The 16867-nt window shown below is 40.2% G+C and overlaps 4 protein-coding genes across 4 annotated transcripts in view; 3 read left to right on the plus strand and 1 right to left on the minus strand.

The window, feature by feature from the left end:
• The first annotated feature begins 252 nt into the window (after positions 1-252).
• LOC141828237 (putative U-box domain-containing protein 50) lies at positions 253-890 on the plus strand. The gene is made up of 2 exons (XM_074715623.1): positions 253-652; positions 733-890. Exons 1-2 carry the CDS (start codon positions 493-495, stop codon positions 888-890), a joined length of 318 nt encoding a protein of 105 aa, XP_074571724.1. The 5' UTR covers positions 253-492.
• Positions 891-1970: 1080 nt separating this feature from the next.
• LOC141828236 (putative U-box domain-containing protein 50) lies at positions 1971-3688 on the plus strand. Its single transcript, XM_074715622.1, has 4 exons — positions 1971-2081; positions 2175-2693; positions 2782-3438; positions 3510-3688. The coding sequence occupies exons 1-4, from the start codon at positions 1995-1997 to the stop codon at positions 3669-3671; spliced, it is 1425 nt and encodes a 474-aa protein (XP_074571723.1). The 5' UTR covers positions 1971-1994; the 3' UTR covers positions 3672-3688.
• Positions 3689-4168: 480 nt separating this feature from the next.
• On the minus strand, positions 4169-11827 carry LOC141828594 (putative carboxylesterase 11). Its single transcript, XM_074716046.1, has 2 exons — positions 10914-11827; positions 4169-4789 (listed from the first exon to the last, which is right to left on the minus strand). Exons 1-2 carry the CDS (start codon positions 11735-11737, stop codon positions 4252-4254), a joined length of 1362 nt encoding a protein of 453 aa, XP_074572147.1. The 5' UTR covers positions 11738-11827; the 3' UTR covers positions 4169-4251.
• A 4681-nt stretch (positions 11828-16508) lies between these two features.
• The window catches only part of LOC141827783 (chloroplast envelope quinone oxidoreductase homolog), a 12010-nt gene continuing 11651 nt past the window's right edge, over positions 16509-16867 (plus strand). The window contains exon 1 of the mRNA XM_074715107.1: positions 16509-16608. Coding sequence (XP_074571208.1) covers positions 16534-16608 — 75 coding nt within the window. The 5' untranslated portion in view covers positions 16509-16533. The remainder of the gene's footprint in view (positions 16609-16867) is intronic.

Genomic DNA, 16867 nt, shown 5'->3' on the forward strand with positions numbered 1-16867 from the left:
CTGGGTTTAAGGGTGCAGTGCGTATAGAGATATTTCAGTGAATTGTGTTCAATAGAATACTTGTTATAAACCTCTTGGATTCGGACATCAGCTCTAATAGCCTAACTTTATGGAAGCATGGCATTAAAAAGATGGCGAGTTGGCGAAATCAAAGTCTATTAAGTACTGAACATTGGAGGTAATCCCTTAAATTTCGCTATGCTTTAAACATTTCCTCCTGCAAGCTTTAATCTAGAGAGTAGAGAAAATAAAGCTTCTTTACTAGTGTTGAAAGGGACACACTATGTCCATCATTGGTTTTGTAGCCCCCATTCTTGTAGATCCATAGATGCTCAAAAGATTCTTGACAATTTTGAAGCATGCTACCAAATTCCAAACACTAGCCATACAGTCTTCTCACAACCATAAAACCATGGCTTCAATAGATTGATAGCAGTCAGTCAATCACAACACTTGCTTGAAGGAAAAGGCTGTGTTGAGAGTCAAGTAACAATGGCTTCATTTCAAGAGAAGGTTCATATTGTTGTGGGGAAGGACGTTCAGCAGGGCTCTGGGTTGATAAGATGGGCGATAAGCAAGTGGTCCAACCAACCTGTCACATTTGTCATCCTCCAAATCCTTATTAAATCCAAGGATTTGATTAACACTCCAAGTGAGGAGGGACAAAATTCTATACCAAATACAATTTTTTAGTATACTCTAATGTATATGTTCTCCTGATCCTGTGTTTAGTTGGGGTTTTACCGATCAGCTCGGTAAATGAAGAGCTGCTGTGGGCTTTGAGAGCAAACGAGCAGGAGGCAGCAGAAAAGGACTTGAAAAAGTACATGGCTTTGTGCTCACAGGTTTGGCCACCTTCAGATGCATGTTATTCAGTAATTCCAATCTAATTTCCCATCTGCAACCTTGCAGGTGAAAGTAGATGTCATGAGGATCGAACGATTTGATGAACCAGTCAATGAGATAATCATAGGTTTAATTTCTGATCTGGGAATGAAGGAACTAGTGATGAATGTAACGGTGACTAAGTCATTAGCGTGGTAAGTATCATGCTAATGTTTGCATTGCTTCCTACACTAAAATGAGATTACTAGATTATATGATCTTAACAGGAAAAACAAGTATGACTTAAGTGTTGCCTATTCTGTTCATAAGCTTAAACCAGAGCAATGTGAGCTATTTGTAGTTTGTGGAGAGAAGTTAGTCTTCTTCAACCATGAAAAAGGATGTGCGGAAAATGAAGATGGATTAGTTCTCGGTGATCTCAGGAAGATGACAAAGGAAAAAAGAGGTTTAAAAGGTTTGCTAGGCAAAACATTTACAGAGGATGTAGATGGTAACAACCACAGTGGGTGTTCAACTCAAGTATCACCAAGTTCTAAGAGCTTGACAGACCTATACAACGAAGTTGAGAATTATGTCTCCTACTTGCAAACATTGTATAATAACGAAGGAGAGGATCAAGAAGAGGAAGAAAACAACACTGTTAGCTTGGCATGCCAATACAGAGAAGGAACAACAGAAAATGAGATAGTAAGTGTGCAAAGCCAAATCAGTAATTCTTCTTCCATGTGAATTGGTTGACATATAATTGGATAAAGGTAAAATGAGATCACACCACAGTTTTTCTTGCTATGACTAATCCAGTTAGATGTGCAAGCAAATAGGAGATGCTACATGGAGGATCATACAGTTAACTTTCATCTTGTAATATACTATTGCTCAATAGTGCTTGGTCAAAGTGAGTCACCTGTTTCACTAACATCTGATTACCAGTTCAAAGGTCTGGGGTGATTAACTAATGCGTGTGTAGTTTGAACAATTACTGCCGTAGCTAATCCACTTCTTATACAGACAAACTTTCTTTCAAACTTGCAAGGAATAATGAAACACTGTGAGGCTGGCTTAGTCACATTAAATATACTAATTTGCAGGAAAGCATCAACCCACTGAACAAACAAGTCATGGAAACAAAGATCAAGGAAACGGAGAAGATGCTGGAGAAGAAGCGTAGAGAAGCAAAGGCCCAAGCTGAGAGACGCAGTAAAGCCGAGTGGGCGATATCCATTTGCAATCAAAAGGTAATTAATTGAGCAATTAACATACGGTATCATATGGTTTTAATTAAGCTTTATTTTGGTAAAAGCAAAAATTAAAAGTTTTAATACTTACAGGTTGAGGATTTGGAGGCCCAGATAGGCAAAGAGAAAGCCCAGCAAAATCGCTTGAAGGAAGATCTGGAGGTCGTAAGACGACACATGTCGGAGGCCACCGGCGACATCGACCACATCGCGAGCGAGCTCAAAGCCGCGAAAGAGCTTGAGGCCGAGCTCAGGACCAGACTGGAAGAGTTCGATTTGGAGAACTCATGGTTCGAGACCCAACTGGCGAAGGCCATGAGGGAGAAGAGCGAGATGGAGCGCAGGGCGGAGGCGCTTCGCCGGAAGAGAGACGCCATCCGCCAGCAGATCGAGCAGTGCAAGCTGAGAGAGCTCTCCAAATTGTGGCACAAGCCCTACAGGGACTTCACCGCCGACGAGATCAGAGACGCCACCGGAGGGTTCTCCGGCGATTTCAAGATCGCCGCCGGGGAGAGAAGCACCGTTTATAGGGCTAAGATCTGCCACATCGACGTCGCCATCAAGTTCTCGGTGGAGTTCTCGACGGCGACTGCGGAGAAGTTTCGGCGGGAGGTAATCGGACTTTTGTTTTCATGGATTCGGCCCGATAAGATGCATAGTCTGTTTGATCGTTTACCTTTTGTATTCGTCGATGCTTTAGGTGGATCTGCTGAGCTCGATCCGACACCCAAATTTCCTCCACGTAATTGGCGCGTGCGAGGAGCAGCGATGCGTCGTCTTCGAGTTCGCCCCCGGCGGCAGCGTACGCGACGCCCTCTTATCCTCCGCCGCCGCGAGGCGGCAGATCCTCCGCTGGCACGAACGCATCCGCATCGCCTCTGAGGTCGCCTCCGCCCTCGGCTTCCTCCACGCCTCCGGATCTGCGCACGGCCGCCTCTGCGCCTCCCGCGTCCTCTTAGACCGTCACCTCTCCGTCAAGCTAATCGGCCTGCTCCCCTGCTCCTCCTCGCCCCCTCCTGCGGCGGCCGACGTAGCTGCGCTCGGCGAGCTCGTCCTCCAGCTCCTGACCGGTAGGGAGGCGATCTCCGAGGAGGAGGACGCGATGGGGCTGGCGGACCGGGCGGCAGGCGATTGGCCGGCGGATCTCGCGGCGGAGTTCGCGGACATCGGGGTACGCTGCGCCGCGGGAGCAGGCGAGGGACGCGAACGGACGGCTGAGATCGCGAGGGAGCTGGAGGATCTAAAGCAGCGGGCGGAGGATGAGAGGAGAAAGCGAGAGTGCGAAGGAGAGTGGAAGAGTGGAGAGGAAGCGACGCTTCTAGAACCTTCTTCCGCCTGCTTCTGTCCGATACTTCAGGTACAACTTTACATTTAAAAAAAGTCTTAAAAATAATAATGGATAAATAATAATTTTGATGAGAAATTCAGGAAATGATGGAGAACCCACACGTGGCAGCGGATGGATTCTCGTATGAGCACGATGCGATAAAGGGGTGGTTGGAGAGTGGGCACGAGACTTCGCCCATGACGAACTTGAAGCTGAAGCACACCGATCTGACGCCTAATCACGCTCTTCGCTCTCTCCTATAAGCAGTTGGAAATAAGGAATAATAATAAATAATAAATAATCAATAATAATAATAAGGTGACGAGTGGTTGCTTCTCCGAGGAAATTAGGAGAGGTCGAAATTGCAATAGGAACATTTGGATTGAAATATATGTGTTTTTTTTTCTTCCAAAAGATCATATCGATTAAATCAGTCAACTAAACCAATTCAAATGGGTTCACCTTCAATTCAACCATCTTTCTATTTAAATTCACACCTATTCTAACACATAATTAACTTTCAAAACTAAAAATAAAATCACTGGATTATCTTTTTCAACACTCAATGCAGTCGTAAAATCCCTTAATTGCTTACAATTCTCATAATCCTCAATTGCTTTAACCAATTCAACAACTTAATAAATGTGACTTTACCAGTACAAATAACAACTCCTTGCATACCGTAACGCATTATATTCTTCAACTGTACTGGTTCTTTACGTAATACACCATACAAGAATGAAGACAATATCAATGAATTGAACTCATCAAACTTGCTAATCTGATACAAACACCCAAGCAATGCCCTTTCGTTTTGCATCTAATGCGATAGCGACGCAATGCCTAATACGAGAATTCGTGCCCTCGGAGAGATATATACTTCTTCACCCATATTGCAACGTCTTCAGAACAGGCCTGTGCTTGAGGAGTCTTCAGGAGCATGTCAAGTGTGGCAAATTCATGGACTGCATCTTTGTATTCGAGCACAGGCGCATCGACATTTACTTTCCTGAGCTCCTCAGAGTATGCAATTGCTCTGTCTCTCATCCAGTCATGCTCAGCAACCACTGTGAGGGTCGGCGGCATCAATTTCAATGGAGGTCCCCGACCTGGCACAAGAGGGTTTGCAGCAGGGTGGTCGAGACTAAACTCATTCTCAGGTAAGAACAGCTTCCAAGCAAGCACACACAATGATTTGTCATAGAAGTAAGAATTTGCTAGCTTTATTTCTGAACGTGTTGGGGTGCTTCCAATGAAGAAGGGATACACCAGGACTTGGGCAACAACCTTAACTGGCTCGATGAGATTTCCAGCATCAACAGCTTTACGAGCCACGAAATCTGCAATGTTAGCTCCACAACTTGCACCGAGGAGAACACATCTGCTTTCAAGTCAATCAAAGAAGCATCTCGGTTAGGCGTAACATTTTCCACATAATAGCAATTACTAGAACAGAGGATTAACCATTTTACTATTAGTAGCATAATCGGAGAATTGAGGACACAGACTGCATTCTGCGGACAGACACCCAAGTCTACCTTGTGGTTGCTTAAAAAGCCACCAGTTTGGAAAGGTTGCTTTAAATGCACAAAAAGACAATAACGCTCACCCCGCTCCTTATCGTCAGCCCCACAGCGAGATGAGGAAAGTAAACCACAGTACCAAGCGACCTCCTAGATGGGAGGGCATAAATCCCAAGAAAATGAACTCCGTGGGAATCGACCTTTGCCCAATGCAGCAACTCTGCCACTCAAGTACCAACTCGGCTACGCCCATGGGGGGGCAGAACAGTTGCTTTAAAGAGATCAGGAAATGATGAGGATAAAACTTCACTTCTTAATCTCACATTTCCAAATAAGGATTCTTAAAGTATACTTAAATATGACCATCCAAGTGCCTTGACATTCTATACGGTATCAAAGCTAGACCTATGTTAAAGATTATCGAAGTGAGGAGAGGATAAATCTTCACCTTAGTCCTGTATCTCCCAACAATTTCTAAAATATGCTTAAAATGCCAAGAGGTCTTCCACCTTAAATGTCTTGACATTTTGGATTAGAATTGATTATAGGCCTTAACAGCTATAATATCCTTACAACTAACAGACAAATAAGGTAGGTATAAGGTCATGACATTTTTTCCATTTTTTGGTGACATGAAGTAATGAAATAATCAAAAATCAGTACAAGAAAAAACCATAAAGTTCAAATTATGTAGAACAGCAGCTTAAACTCAGTTGACTTTCCAATTTCCATTTGTTAAGCATGAGGAAAAGCAGAAGAGGGATATGAGGCACAAAGGAGGATTTACTTGCCATAGAAGGTGGATGAAATGGAGCACCTAATGTGCCATTGCAGATCTCCATGAGTATTGTGCTGTCTTTCACAAGCATAGTTAGATGACTAAGTGGGAATATAAAGGTACAACACCAGCATATATGCCCATTACCACTTCTCATCAGGAATGCCCAAATGAGCGAAAAAGGTTAGTGGTACATGTTGGCACTCCTATAATACCTGTAATAGATTATGTATTCAGGGAATTAGTTTCGTCGTATATTAATTTTGGATTCTTATCAGTGCACAATAGTAAAGTTGTTGCCGTGTGATTTGGAGGTCATGGGTTTGAGTCTTGGAAACAACCTCTTGCAAAGCAAGGTAAGACTGCGTACAATAGACTCTTTCCCGAGACTCAGTATTGGCGGGAGCTTCGTGCTACAGGGCTACCCTTTATCAATGTGATATCCAACAAGAACTACTAAGGCAAAGTGCTATTTAACCACTCATACATAGCAAGATGACACGTTTTTAGCATCCACCCACGTCATTTGGTGTTGGGATTATACCTAAACAAACATTGATGTATATGTGTTGATCTTCCTTAAATCATCCACAATGATCACAACTATTGATGTGGGATGATTGCTTCCCCACAGCCCACAAAGTGATTGCTCTCCCATAGCTGATAAAGTGATTGGGGGGTCCATCAGGCGGCTCACTAAGCTGAGTTTCACCACTTGGACACAACACAAATGATGTTTATTCAGCATCCTGCCACATCACTAATTCATGGCCCAAAGTGACTTTAACTTGGAGGCAAGTGATAGGGTATGTGGCAACATCTATCAGTGTGAACATAGATCTCGAGATCTATAAATATGACCTTGAGAGACAAAGAAAAGATTTTTTTGATTTTTCTATGAACAATGGTGTAGAGAGAGCAAGTTAGAGAAAGAGACAAGTCTCAATGCAACATTACCAATATCCATCCCACCTTGGGGGTTCACTTCAGGCAAGCCTTATCTCTGCCCAACACCCAGTCGAAATTGCTTACTTCAGCTTGGTCTCAGCCCTTGATAGAATTCCTCCAATTCATCCCTACAAAAGATCTACTTCGAAGATACAATCAAAAGGTCTAAAATGTATGTCAGCACCAACCATAACAGATTGGCAGACTAGGTAGAGGCAGCAGGGCATGAAATCCTAGAGGAAAAGTAAATATCCAATCTCGAGGTCATCCAGATCATGAAGAGGTAGATTTGACTTCCCTAATTTCCTAGAGAAGGTAGTTCAACTTTGAACTAACAACCTCAAAAGAGAGGGTGACCTTGGAGCAAAGAAACCTAGAAACTGATCAACTCTTAGCTACACTTTATGTCTATCAACTACGAGTCAGCAGAGAAGCGATAAGCTCCCAAGGGTTGAGATTCACAATAAACACCCTTTCGATGTGCTGTATAGGACCAAGCCAAGTTGAAGTGTTGAAGCTAAACCGGAGTGAACTCCAGTCATTTAGGATATTCAAGACCTCATTCCAAAGAACTTTTATTTACTTATGGATACATATGACGAGAGCACCAACCCCATTGAACATATGCTTACCAAGTAAGGATGACTGTGTATGAGACGACAAATGTAGTGACGTGCTACGTCATTCTTACTACATTGTGGGAAGTGGAGCATAAATGGTTTGTGCGCCTACCAATTAGCCAGACTTCTAGCTTCAAGGTGATACCCGAAGATTCAAAACTTCAGCAGTAGTTGAGAAATGACCTAAAGTGCTGACAACATAATAATGTCACTAAAACAAAGTTGTGACAAGTATCTTACAAGTTCCTTCTTTCCTAAGGGAGTGAGAATTTAAAATTGGGGCTAATGGTTGTGCTCCTACCTCCTCAGCAATGTTTATACCGCCTAAGAATATCAAAAAATCCATTCCTATAAAACAAAATATTAGCATGTTAACCACCTTAGGTATATATGGGGGTTATACCACAAAAGGGGGGAACACACCTATAGGTTTTGGATTGCCCAATTCTACCAATCTCCTTGGACATAACCTTAAGAAACTTGGACACAACGATAACACTCTAAAAATCTATTGCCACTTTTGTCTCTTTGGATGTTAAGGAAGGGCAGGAGCTCCTAATGAAAGACAAATAGGTTCAACAAGTCAGAATAGATGACCTAGAGTAGCACACAAAGAAAACCTACCTCTTACACCCCTTGTTAGAGGTAGAAATGAAGTAGAGCTTCAACCCAAATTGAAAGATATGTAGTAGATTCCCTTGTCAAAACACACCCAATAGGCTTCTTGAAAACTCACTTTAAAGATTCAATTCCCATCTTGTGTGTCCCACTAAGTATATGGTTAGGTGCTTCCATGAGTTTGAAGTAATTTGTTCGACCCGTAGATTCACAGTTAAACCAACAAAGGTGGGAAAGAAAAATGATTGCTAGGGAGTAGCCAGAAAGAAGATAAGTATTCCATTGAAAGATCAAAATGCTCGGTCAGATTTCTATGGAACTTAGCAAATGAAGTTATCTAGCACGCCATAGGACCATTTGAGGTTGGTAAGCTTATAGAGGCATAGTAGAGAGCACCACATGGCCTCCTCTCATCACACTTATACTCCTTAGCCAACGACTTCAGTGTTTAATGGGATTTAAACTTAGGTTGACTAAGCAAGACAAGTGCAGCGAGACATTGGGAAGAGAGTAAGGATAGGTTAAAATGGAAAGAAATTAAGGGTGACAATAGAATAACCAAGAGCTTGACGAGAATTCTCAAGGAACCGATGACAACTTCAAGAAAGCAAGTTGCACAGCCAAAGAACTTATCACTAATATTGCAAAGGAGAAACAAAGGCAAGCTAAGGAAGACCAAGCGAGAATGAAGAGTCAAGAAGATAGAATTTCCTACTCCATCATAGTGGAAGCCTTTTATATCCCAACAGTGTCGTAAAATGAAAGCCAAGAAGAGGGAAGAACAAGTGATGCACTGCCTAGGCATTTCAACAGGAGGTGAACCAGCGAAATCCATAAAAAGAAATTTGCATAAAACCCCCTATCATAATGGGCCTTGATATGTGGGGACTAACTGATGCAGGGTGACTCCACCGTCATAACACATAGAGTGATCAGGGGTCACTCATATGGCCTACTAAGATCCTGTTTAACCACTTGATCATAAAACAAACAATGTCTTTTTAACATTCCACCACATCACAAATCCAAGTAGGTAGTGACACTTGACAATATGAACATAAATCTAAGGCTAAACATAACTTTAGAAGATAGAGAAAGGACTTGTTATTTCTCTCTCTAGAGAGAGAAAGAAAGAGAAGTTCCATCATGGTATCACCAATCCACCTCAGTACACTCACCTCGGCGCACCTTGGTACCCCCACCTTAACTATTCACCTTGATGAATCCTCATCTCTACACAATACCTACGTGACACCACTTACTTTTACCTAAACCTTGTCCCTTAACCAAATTCCTCCAACTTGACCCTATAGAAGACCTACTCTAATGATATAATCAAAAAAACACAAACCTTTGTTGGTGTCAAGGTTCAAAATCTCGAGCTATGTTGAAGTTTCGATCTTTGACTAGAACGATAATGTTTTGATATCGTGCATATGTTCTAATGCATGGTGTTGATGGCAAATTGGAGGTTGAAGGAGGAAAGCAGGAGATGCAATAAAAAGAGACATTGTTCAAGTTTTGATAATTTATTGGTGTAATCGACCTAAAAGGGAATAGAAATCCAAGAGAGCATAAACAAAACTAATTCAAAAATCCTAATTTATGTTATATCCATGTATATAAATAGCAAGAACATGTTTGATTGATTCAACTTCTCTCTCAAATTATAGTTGTAATATAGGGAAACATAATCATTGATTTTTTTTAAAAAAGCTAAATAATCACCTAATTCATGGCAACATAGTACCTGCTTATCTCATTTCATTCTAAAAGTACTAACAAGAAATTCCCAGCAAAAAGTCAAAAAAAAATATTGACAGTACAAGTTCTTAAAACTAAGCTAAGGCTTGCCTATATATGATATTGCAATCCTCTAATTGATTAAGTCCACTAAAACTGATGGAACTTATTGAATATCCATTAAGCTTCTCAAAATATATAATAGACTGCATTGTTGTCTCTAAAGGTACTCCTTGAAACTAAACCTGAATGAATTACAGATTTAGTAGTGACTGATCAGTTGGCCGATCATAACAGCAAGTTAAGATTAACTTTGAAGGATATGAAGATCAAAACCATACATTAAGAAGTCTTGCTCTTTCCTTGGATTGTGAGTAATGAATACAAATGCATTTTAATCCCCCAACAGACTTAAGCCAGTTAAGTATTGCGTTTAGAGAAGTATAACCTGACTAGACAAGAGACCTTAGTCTCCATTTTGCTTATAAAAATACCAAAGAATAAGAATCATAAAATAAGTAACATTAAACTAAGACATTGCCCATCCCATATAGGAACCAAAACGTAGTGTATTCACTATTTCACTTATAAAATCCTTACCTACTAACTTTGGCTACTTCTCTCATGAACTTGAAGTTGTTAAAGAAAGCCAATAACAAGCTAAAGATTAAGACAGTCCACAAAACAACCTAAAATGAATCAACTAATACAACATCCAGACTTGAAACAACATATGACAATAACCCACACTAAGATCAGGAAAATTTTAGATTAATTGACCTTCTGTAACATAATATGACTTCCTTTATATGTACTTATAAGATAATCTTCCATCTCTTGACGTTGTCATGTATCAACCAATTTGTTAAATCTAATTGTAGAATCTAAAACTTCTCCCTTCATCAAGATACCACTACAAGTTAAGTTCTTAGAAAAGTATTACTCTATCTGTAGTCCCTATTCTATAATGTATTTGATGCAAAGACAGGATTTACTCAAAAGCAGCTTTACAAAAAATATTGATTTGGAAGCAGCAGTCTAGTGGAACATATAAAAAGACAAACACAATTAAATGCCTAGTTTTACAAATTTACTGTCATATAATATCCTTCTAGTACCATTCTTTATGTTGATAAACAAATTATTTCCCCATTTGATACAAGCAAAAAGGAAATGAGTAGAATCCTGCAAAAATTACCTTCCAATGACCCTACATTTAGGAGAACGCAAACAGCCATGATTAGTAGAAGCAAGAATTCTAAGAAGAAAAATCACCTGGAAGGATCGGCATGATATGCTAGCCAAGGCTCCACAGTCGATGCTCCAAATGTATCCACAATCTGTGCCTTTCTTAACTCTCCAGCTCCTCCTCCCTTCGCAGTCCCCATAGACATTCTGCACTCGGCCAGCTTCGCCTGCTTCCCCAACCAATGCAGCACCTTCAATCCATCCTCGAATGCTGCAGGATAGCGACTCTCTGGTGCCAGCCTATACCCGACCGCAATTACAATGGCATCGCACAGCTTCGCGATCCGCCTACAGAAGAAATCGTTTGCATTCGACGTATTGCTCCCGGCGATGAACCCGCCTCCGTGAAACTGGATAATGACTGGCAATCTCTTCGACCTACCCACCCGATGACGCGCGTCAACGACGGAGGGGAGGTATCCGCGATAGTTGGTACCGTCGGAAGCAGCGTCTCCTTTATCGTGCGCAGATCCGGAGCCACCAAAGCTGCGGCGGCGGCAGATGCGGTCGGGAGAGGGAGCAGCGACGGCAGCGCCTCCGTAGCTGTTGCGGCGATCGATATCCGCGGTCCGTCGTGCGGACGCAACGGTGCGGAGGAGCGCAGGGTCCGGGAGGAAGATGCGGACGGCCAAGGAGGTGAGGGGGTCGATGTGGATGTCCTTGGTGGCGACACCGTCGGCGCCGAACGAGGGATTCGCCGGCGCTGTAGACTCCTCCGGCCGGGACGTGACACCGAATCCGTTATCATCCGACGACGCGCCGCCTTCCTCCGCCTGCAATCGGCTCTGCAGCTTGTGCTTCAGCAGGAGCTTGAAGAAGACGCTGTAGAGCTTGACAGACACGCTCGGCATCTCACAATGTCCCCTCCCGACGGATCTCAGAGCTGAACTGTAGCCCTAAACCTCAGACAGAGCGCATTCGGCTCCAGCTGTGGCGATGGAGGTAGAGCAAAGGGCATCGCTTTGGAGTCTGGACGATAGAAGAGAAGAGCCGAGGCGAGAAGAGGACAAAGGAAAGGCAGAAAGCACGGCGAAACCGGTGTCTGAATTCGTGTCTCTTCTGTCGTCCCGAGGCGAGCTTGAAATTTGCTTGCGCTACAAAATTTAGAGGTGTAAAATGAAAAAATTAGCAAACTTCGAAACCACTGGAAAGGGACATTTTTGCTAAATTTTAAGATTTAGGTGGGAAATCGAAGAGGAAGTAATAATGTGTGAGATTACTGGAGTATTAATACAGAGAGATCACATGCGAAGCCATGACGAAGGCGGCAGTTGCATGTGAATGTCACGTGCCAATTCTGACAGGCGGACCTACACGATCAATGCGTATTCTGGTTCGTAGATTTGGATTTACGGCTCCAAATTTCACTTTGTAAAATTCTTCCTTAGTCGACAATTAATTACCTTTTTCATGACATATCACATCAATAAATATATATATTTATAACTTTCAGATATAACTGAATTGATTAGTACAAAATAAATTTATTAAATTAAATAAGGATTAAATTTTGATAATATTTTTTATCATAGTAATTACTTCTTCACAGATGATCGTAAAATTATTAAGTAATGAAAATGATCAAATGGATATTAAATTTCTTTTTCTAAATGATTTTATTAATAAGTTGGTGTTTCTAAACCAACCTCTTGCCTAAGAAGATTTAAATCTTCTATATTATTATTCTAAATCGAAGAAAACATTGTAGGGTTTGAAAAAGAAAACCTAGAAGTTAAATATGTCCTACATTATTTATTAAAATCCAAATGAGGATATTTTTGTATGTGAATTTGAGATGAAGCTTGTATATGAACTTCAACTTTTATTTGAAACTTCAAATCGATCAAATAAAGTATGCAAAGAAATTCAACAAGAAGAAGTTGAGGATACAAAGTGTAAAAAAGAAAATTTAACATCGTAAATACAAAAATTAGATAATGTAACTAAACTTGTAGGATTCAAGTTAAAATGTACTAAATTTAATTATTACATATCATCCTCCGATCCCTTTTTAAACCCCTTTTGCTACACAAACCAACAGCAGAAGAACAGCTAGCCCTATCACTCATGCCATGCAACTGAGGCACAGACACCCTGCCCAAAAATTCTTGAGCAAATTCCTCTGCAAAAACAACCCAGTAGAATAAGAAAAGAAAATATATATATATATATATATATATATATATATATATATATATATATATATACAATTTAAATAAAACATAAACAATATTTCCAATCTGTTCAGTTGCCTTCTTTGGTATTTGACAGAGGAGCTCTGGAGGTATCTTGTAAAGGTCATCATCTACAGCTCTTGGCTTCTTCTTCTTCTTCTTCTCCTCCTCTCCTCTCTTCCTCTCCTGCAACAAAGCAAATCATGCACCTTAGAACAAGAAAATGGTGGAAGATCGTAACTGATCACTGATTAAATTAATTACTGACCTGAGGCTGATGTTTGTAGGATCTGAGCACCTTGAAGAGCTCCTCGCCATCTTCCAGAAAGAAATGAGCTCGCACAAACCCATCAACATGTTTCTCCTCGTAGAAATTCCAGCTGCCAAAAGATGGAACCTTATTGTACCCCTTCATCACATCCTACAGAAACATACACACACAAAGATTTAGTTTACAAATCCTCAGACGACGATATATCATCGGTAACGGTTCTTGAAAATTTTCACTGGTTGTACCTCCATTTCGATTCTCTGACTGCCAAAGGAAGGAACAGTAGCTGGGAAGCAGGGAGACGAAGTACTGGTAGTTTGAGGCTGGCTGCAGGCTCGATGGGTGTGGTGGCCTTTTTAATGGGACCGAAGTCGGAGGTTTGGGTACTTTGAGATAGCTAGCTAGGTAGGGTACCCCCGGCCCCATGGCCATGGGAGGTAAGCTTTCTCAGAGCCATGCATGCTGATAAAGTTGAAGCTTTCATCATGCTGGCTGTGTCATGCAAGGGCTCTTTTTAGGCTTTTGTTGTGCACCAGGAGCATGTGTTGCTGCTACCTTGTCACCTCAAAAGGGAAGCAGCTATCAGGCCAGGGCAGTCATGGGTGTTATGTAAACATGTCTGTATGGAGAATATTGCAAAAGGTAATTCACAAGAAAAAGAATGAAAAAATAATTATGGATGATCAAGATGAATGATTCAGATGACCCGATCGATCCAGTCTAGTAGTAGATAGGGACGGAGTTAGAAATTTCATATTGAAAGAAGAAAGATATATGTTTTCATTGAGGTCGGAGATGATACCTTATACCTTATGATAAGGAGACTTTACCAACTATTTTGTAAGATGCATTATTTACCATCAACATAACAATATGCACCTAGACTCATAATTTCAAATCAGTCCTTGTGAATTAAGGAACATAATGAAGAAATGTATAATTATCATAATTAAGCTAGAATTCAATCCTTGAGAGATTCTCTATCAATCACTATGATCTTCCATAACATGTGCTTCACTGAATATTTGGTTGTTGGTTGTTTTTCTATTGTCTTATAGCATTCAAATTGCATGTTCCCCTTTTTCTTGTAGAATCTATTAACTTTATCACTATTATTAGATTTTGATATTTCCTTGAATTGTTCTCCTAAATGATCTCTTTGGGAATATGTTTCACCTTTCTCCTTAGAGAATAGATTTTAACTCTAAATGTTGAATATCAAAAAGGCAACTAAGACAATATCTATTTATGCCATTTTAATACAAATATAACATTAATTGATGATCTTTGGCTAAAAGTGATTGATAGTGGCTAGTCGATTGGATTTGACTCTTGTCAACTAGTGGCATTTCTAGTTAACTAATCGATTGTTAATCGTTAAGTGCTTTTAGGAAAAAGTGTTTAATGATCTTAGAGACTTTGGAGTCATACGAGATTGAGCCATTGCACTTATGATTTTCCTCTATGTTTATTTTTTTAAATTTTTAATCTTTTAGGACAATCAAATATTTTTGATAAAAATTACTTATAATTATAGATGAACTCAAAATCTAGACAAAATTTACTTTTAATTATAGATTGACTCAAAATCTAGAAAAATTAACATGTACAAACTCGGCAAAAATACATGAGTGTAACAATGTTCATTTGATATGAATTTGAGCCCACATGCTGACTCATATTGTTCCTACATAGGGAGTTGTCATAATAAAGTTTAGGAGTCAATTCTTAACGGGTGTGGAACAACGGGTAATGGGTTATTGTGCTAAAGTGAAATCTCTCATAATTTATCTAGTTGTCCTCACTCTCATGTACCGACCACCAGGGTGGGTTACTGTGCTAAAGTGAAATCCCTCATAATTTATCTCTCTCTTAGATCACTTAGCCCCGGGGACAGTCACTTAATTAGATTGTATTAAAGGGGTCTCAAGGTGAAATTATCACCTTTTATCATAATTTGATATAAATTTGAGATTTATATATTTAAAATATAGAAAAAATGATCTTAAATAAATTTGAGAAATTAGAAAAGTACAATAATATCAATTTAGAATGAAACTAAGATTTTTATGGTCATAAAATTATTAGTCAAACTGATTGTAATTAAATATTATTAATAAAAATAATTCATGACTCATAACTCTAGAGGATTCATAAAAACTCAAGCGTGCCCATTTGGCACGAATTCAAAGTCCTTAGGATGGATGGTTAAATCCTTTGAGAAAAAATATATTTTAAAGTGCCCATTTAATACGTTTTTAGTAAATTTTAAACTGAAACACACAAAGTAGGTTTGAAAGTTAGCTAGGTATAGGATTTAATAAATTATCACTTTATTTATTTATTTTAATTAAGTATTTAATTTATATTATTTAATTAATTTTGAAAACGATCGATTTCGTAAAAGAAATTTATTGATTAAAATAAATTATAAAATATAGATAAATTTTGATGCACGGTTCATTGTCATAAAATTTTTAAACTTTTATGATAGGTACTTAATGAAATTTAAACTCCCGTTAGCTCTTTGTGTAGCATCACAGGCCCGAATTAATAAATTCTAGTTTTTATAGAATGCCATTTAAATTTTGGAACATTCACGCTGGCGTCGCCTACGAGGACGAATTAACGCCGCTTGTTTTGGCGGGCCCTGTTGTGCAGCTTCGCTACCTCATCTCGAACAGCAAATAAATTTTGTTCCACTGAAAAGGGAGGGACATAGGACGTGGGGAGCCTACCACGTAGTTATAAAAGGTGTTTCCTGTTTGGATCATCAGACCCGAGTGCGCTTTCTCTATCCGTTGCAAAAAATTCACCCTGCCAGAATGGTAGCGTATCAATGATTGATAAGATTTTGAAAATACCCCTTATTTTTCTTTTATTCATGATGAACCCCTAATATTTTTTATTACCGAAAAAACGCCTCGTGTCCAACGGCCAGGGTTCAGCGGGATGGTCGGTTCCGGGAGGCGGCGGCGTCGGTAGGGGCAGAGAGGAGATCGGAGGGAAGGGTATTTGGGACTTTTTCTTGTCACGGGCACTTTTTTTGAATAGTAGAAAGTATGCGGCGGTTATCGGAAATAAGTAAAAGGACTCCCCGGGAATTTTGGCAAAAAAGTTCCAGTTGTTTCCATAAGTAACCATTTCCTTCGTAGTTCATTCCAATCTCGCCACTGCTCCTTCGCTCCTTTCTCAACCTCGAATGGCGGCGGAGAAACCAAGCACCATGAAGGCTGTACAGTACGACTCCTACGGAGGCGGTGCCGCCGGCCTCAAGGTAAGCATGTCCCATTCGATTCTTGTTTGGCTTTTGAAATCGTCCAGATTTTGGCGAAGCCAGTGACAGAACGGAAAATACTTCGTCTGCTGGATGGAGGAGTCCAAGGCCAAAAAGATATTCTGACTCTACTTGCTTTTTACTAATCGATTTCTGACTCTATTTACTTTGACTGATTGATTAGCGAATCAACAGTATAAAATTTTCAGGTATCGGCAATTCTTGTTTAATTTGATTGTTTCGTTGTCGGAAGATGATG

The sequence above is a fragment of the Curcuma longa genome, chromosome 4, assembly GCF_044706935.1.
Source record: "Curcuma longa cultivar G26 ecotype Majalengka, Jawa Barat chromosome 4, ITB_CL_G26_1.1, whole genome shotgun sequence".
Taxonomy (NCBI): Eukaryota; Viridiplantae; Streptophyta; class Magnoliopsida; order Zingiberales; family Zingiberaceae; genus Curcuma; species Curcuma longa.

Excerpts from the sequence above, each read along its gene's own strand:
- LOC141828237 (XM_074715623.1), top strand. The coding sequence starts at position 493 with ATGGCTTCATTTCAAGAGAAGGTTCATATTGTTGTGGGGAAGGACGTT. Across the intron at positions 653-732 it reads GGATTTGATTAACACTCCAA|TTGGGGTTTTACCGATCAGC; the intron begins GTGAGGAGGGAC and ends TCCTGTGTTTAG.
- LOC141828236 (XM_074715622.1), top strand. The coding sequence starts at position 1,995 with ATGCTGGAGAAGAAGCGTAGAGAAGCAAAGGCCCAAGCTGAGAGACGC. Across the intron at positions 2,082-2,174 it reads TATCCATTTGCAATCAAAAG|GTTGAGGATTTGGAGGCCCA; the intron begins GTAATTAATTGA and ends TAATACTTACAG. Across the intron at positions 2,694-2,781 it reads CGGAGAAGTTTCGGCGGGAG|GTGGATCTGCTGAGCTCGAT; the intron begins GTAATCGGACTT and ends TCGATGCTTTAG.
- LOC141828594 (XM_074716046.1), bottom strand. The coding sequence starts at position 11,737 with ATGCCGAGCGTGTCTGTCAAGCTCTACAGCGTCTTCTTCAAGCTCCTG. Across the intron at positions 4,790-10,913 it reads TATCATGCCGATCCTTCCAG|ATGTGTTCTCCTCGGTGCAA; the intron begins GTGATTTTTCTT and ends ACTTGAAAGCAG.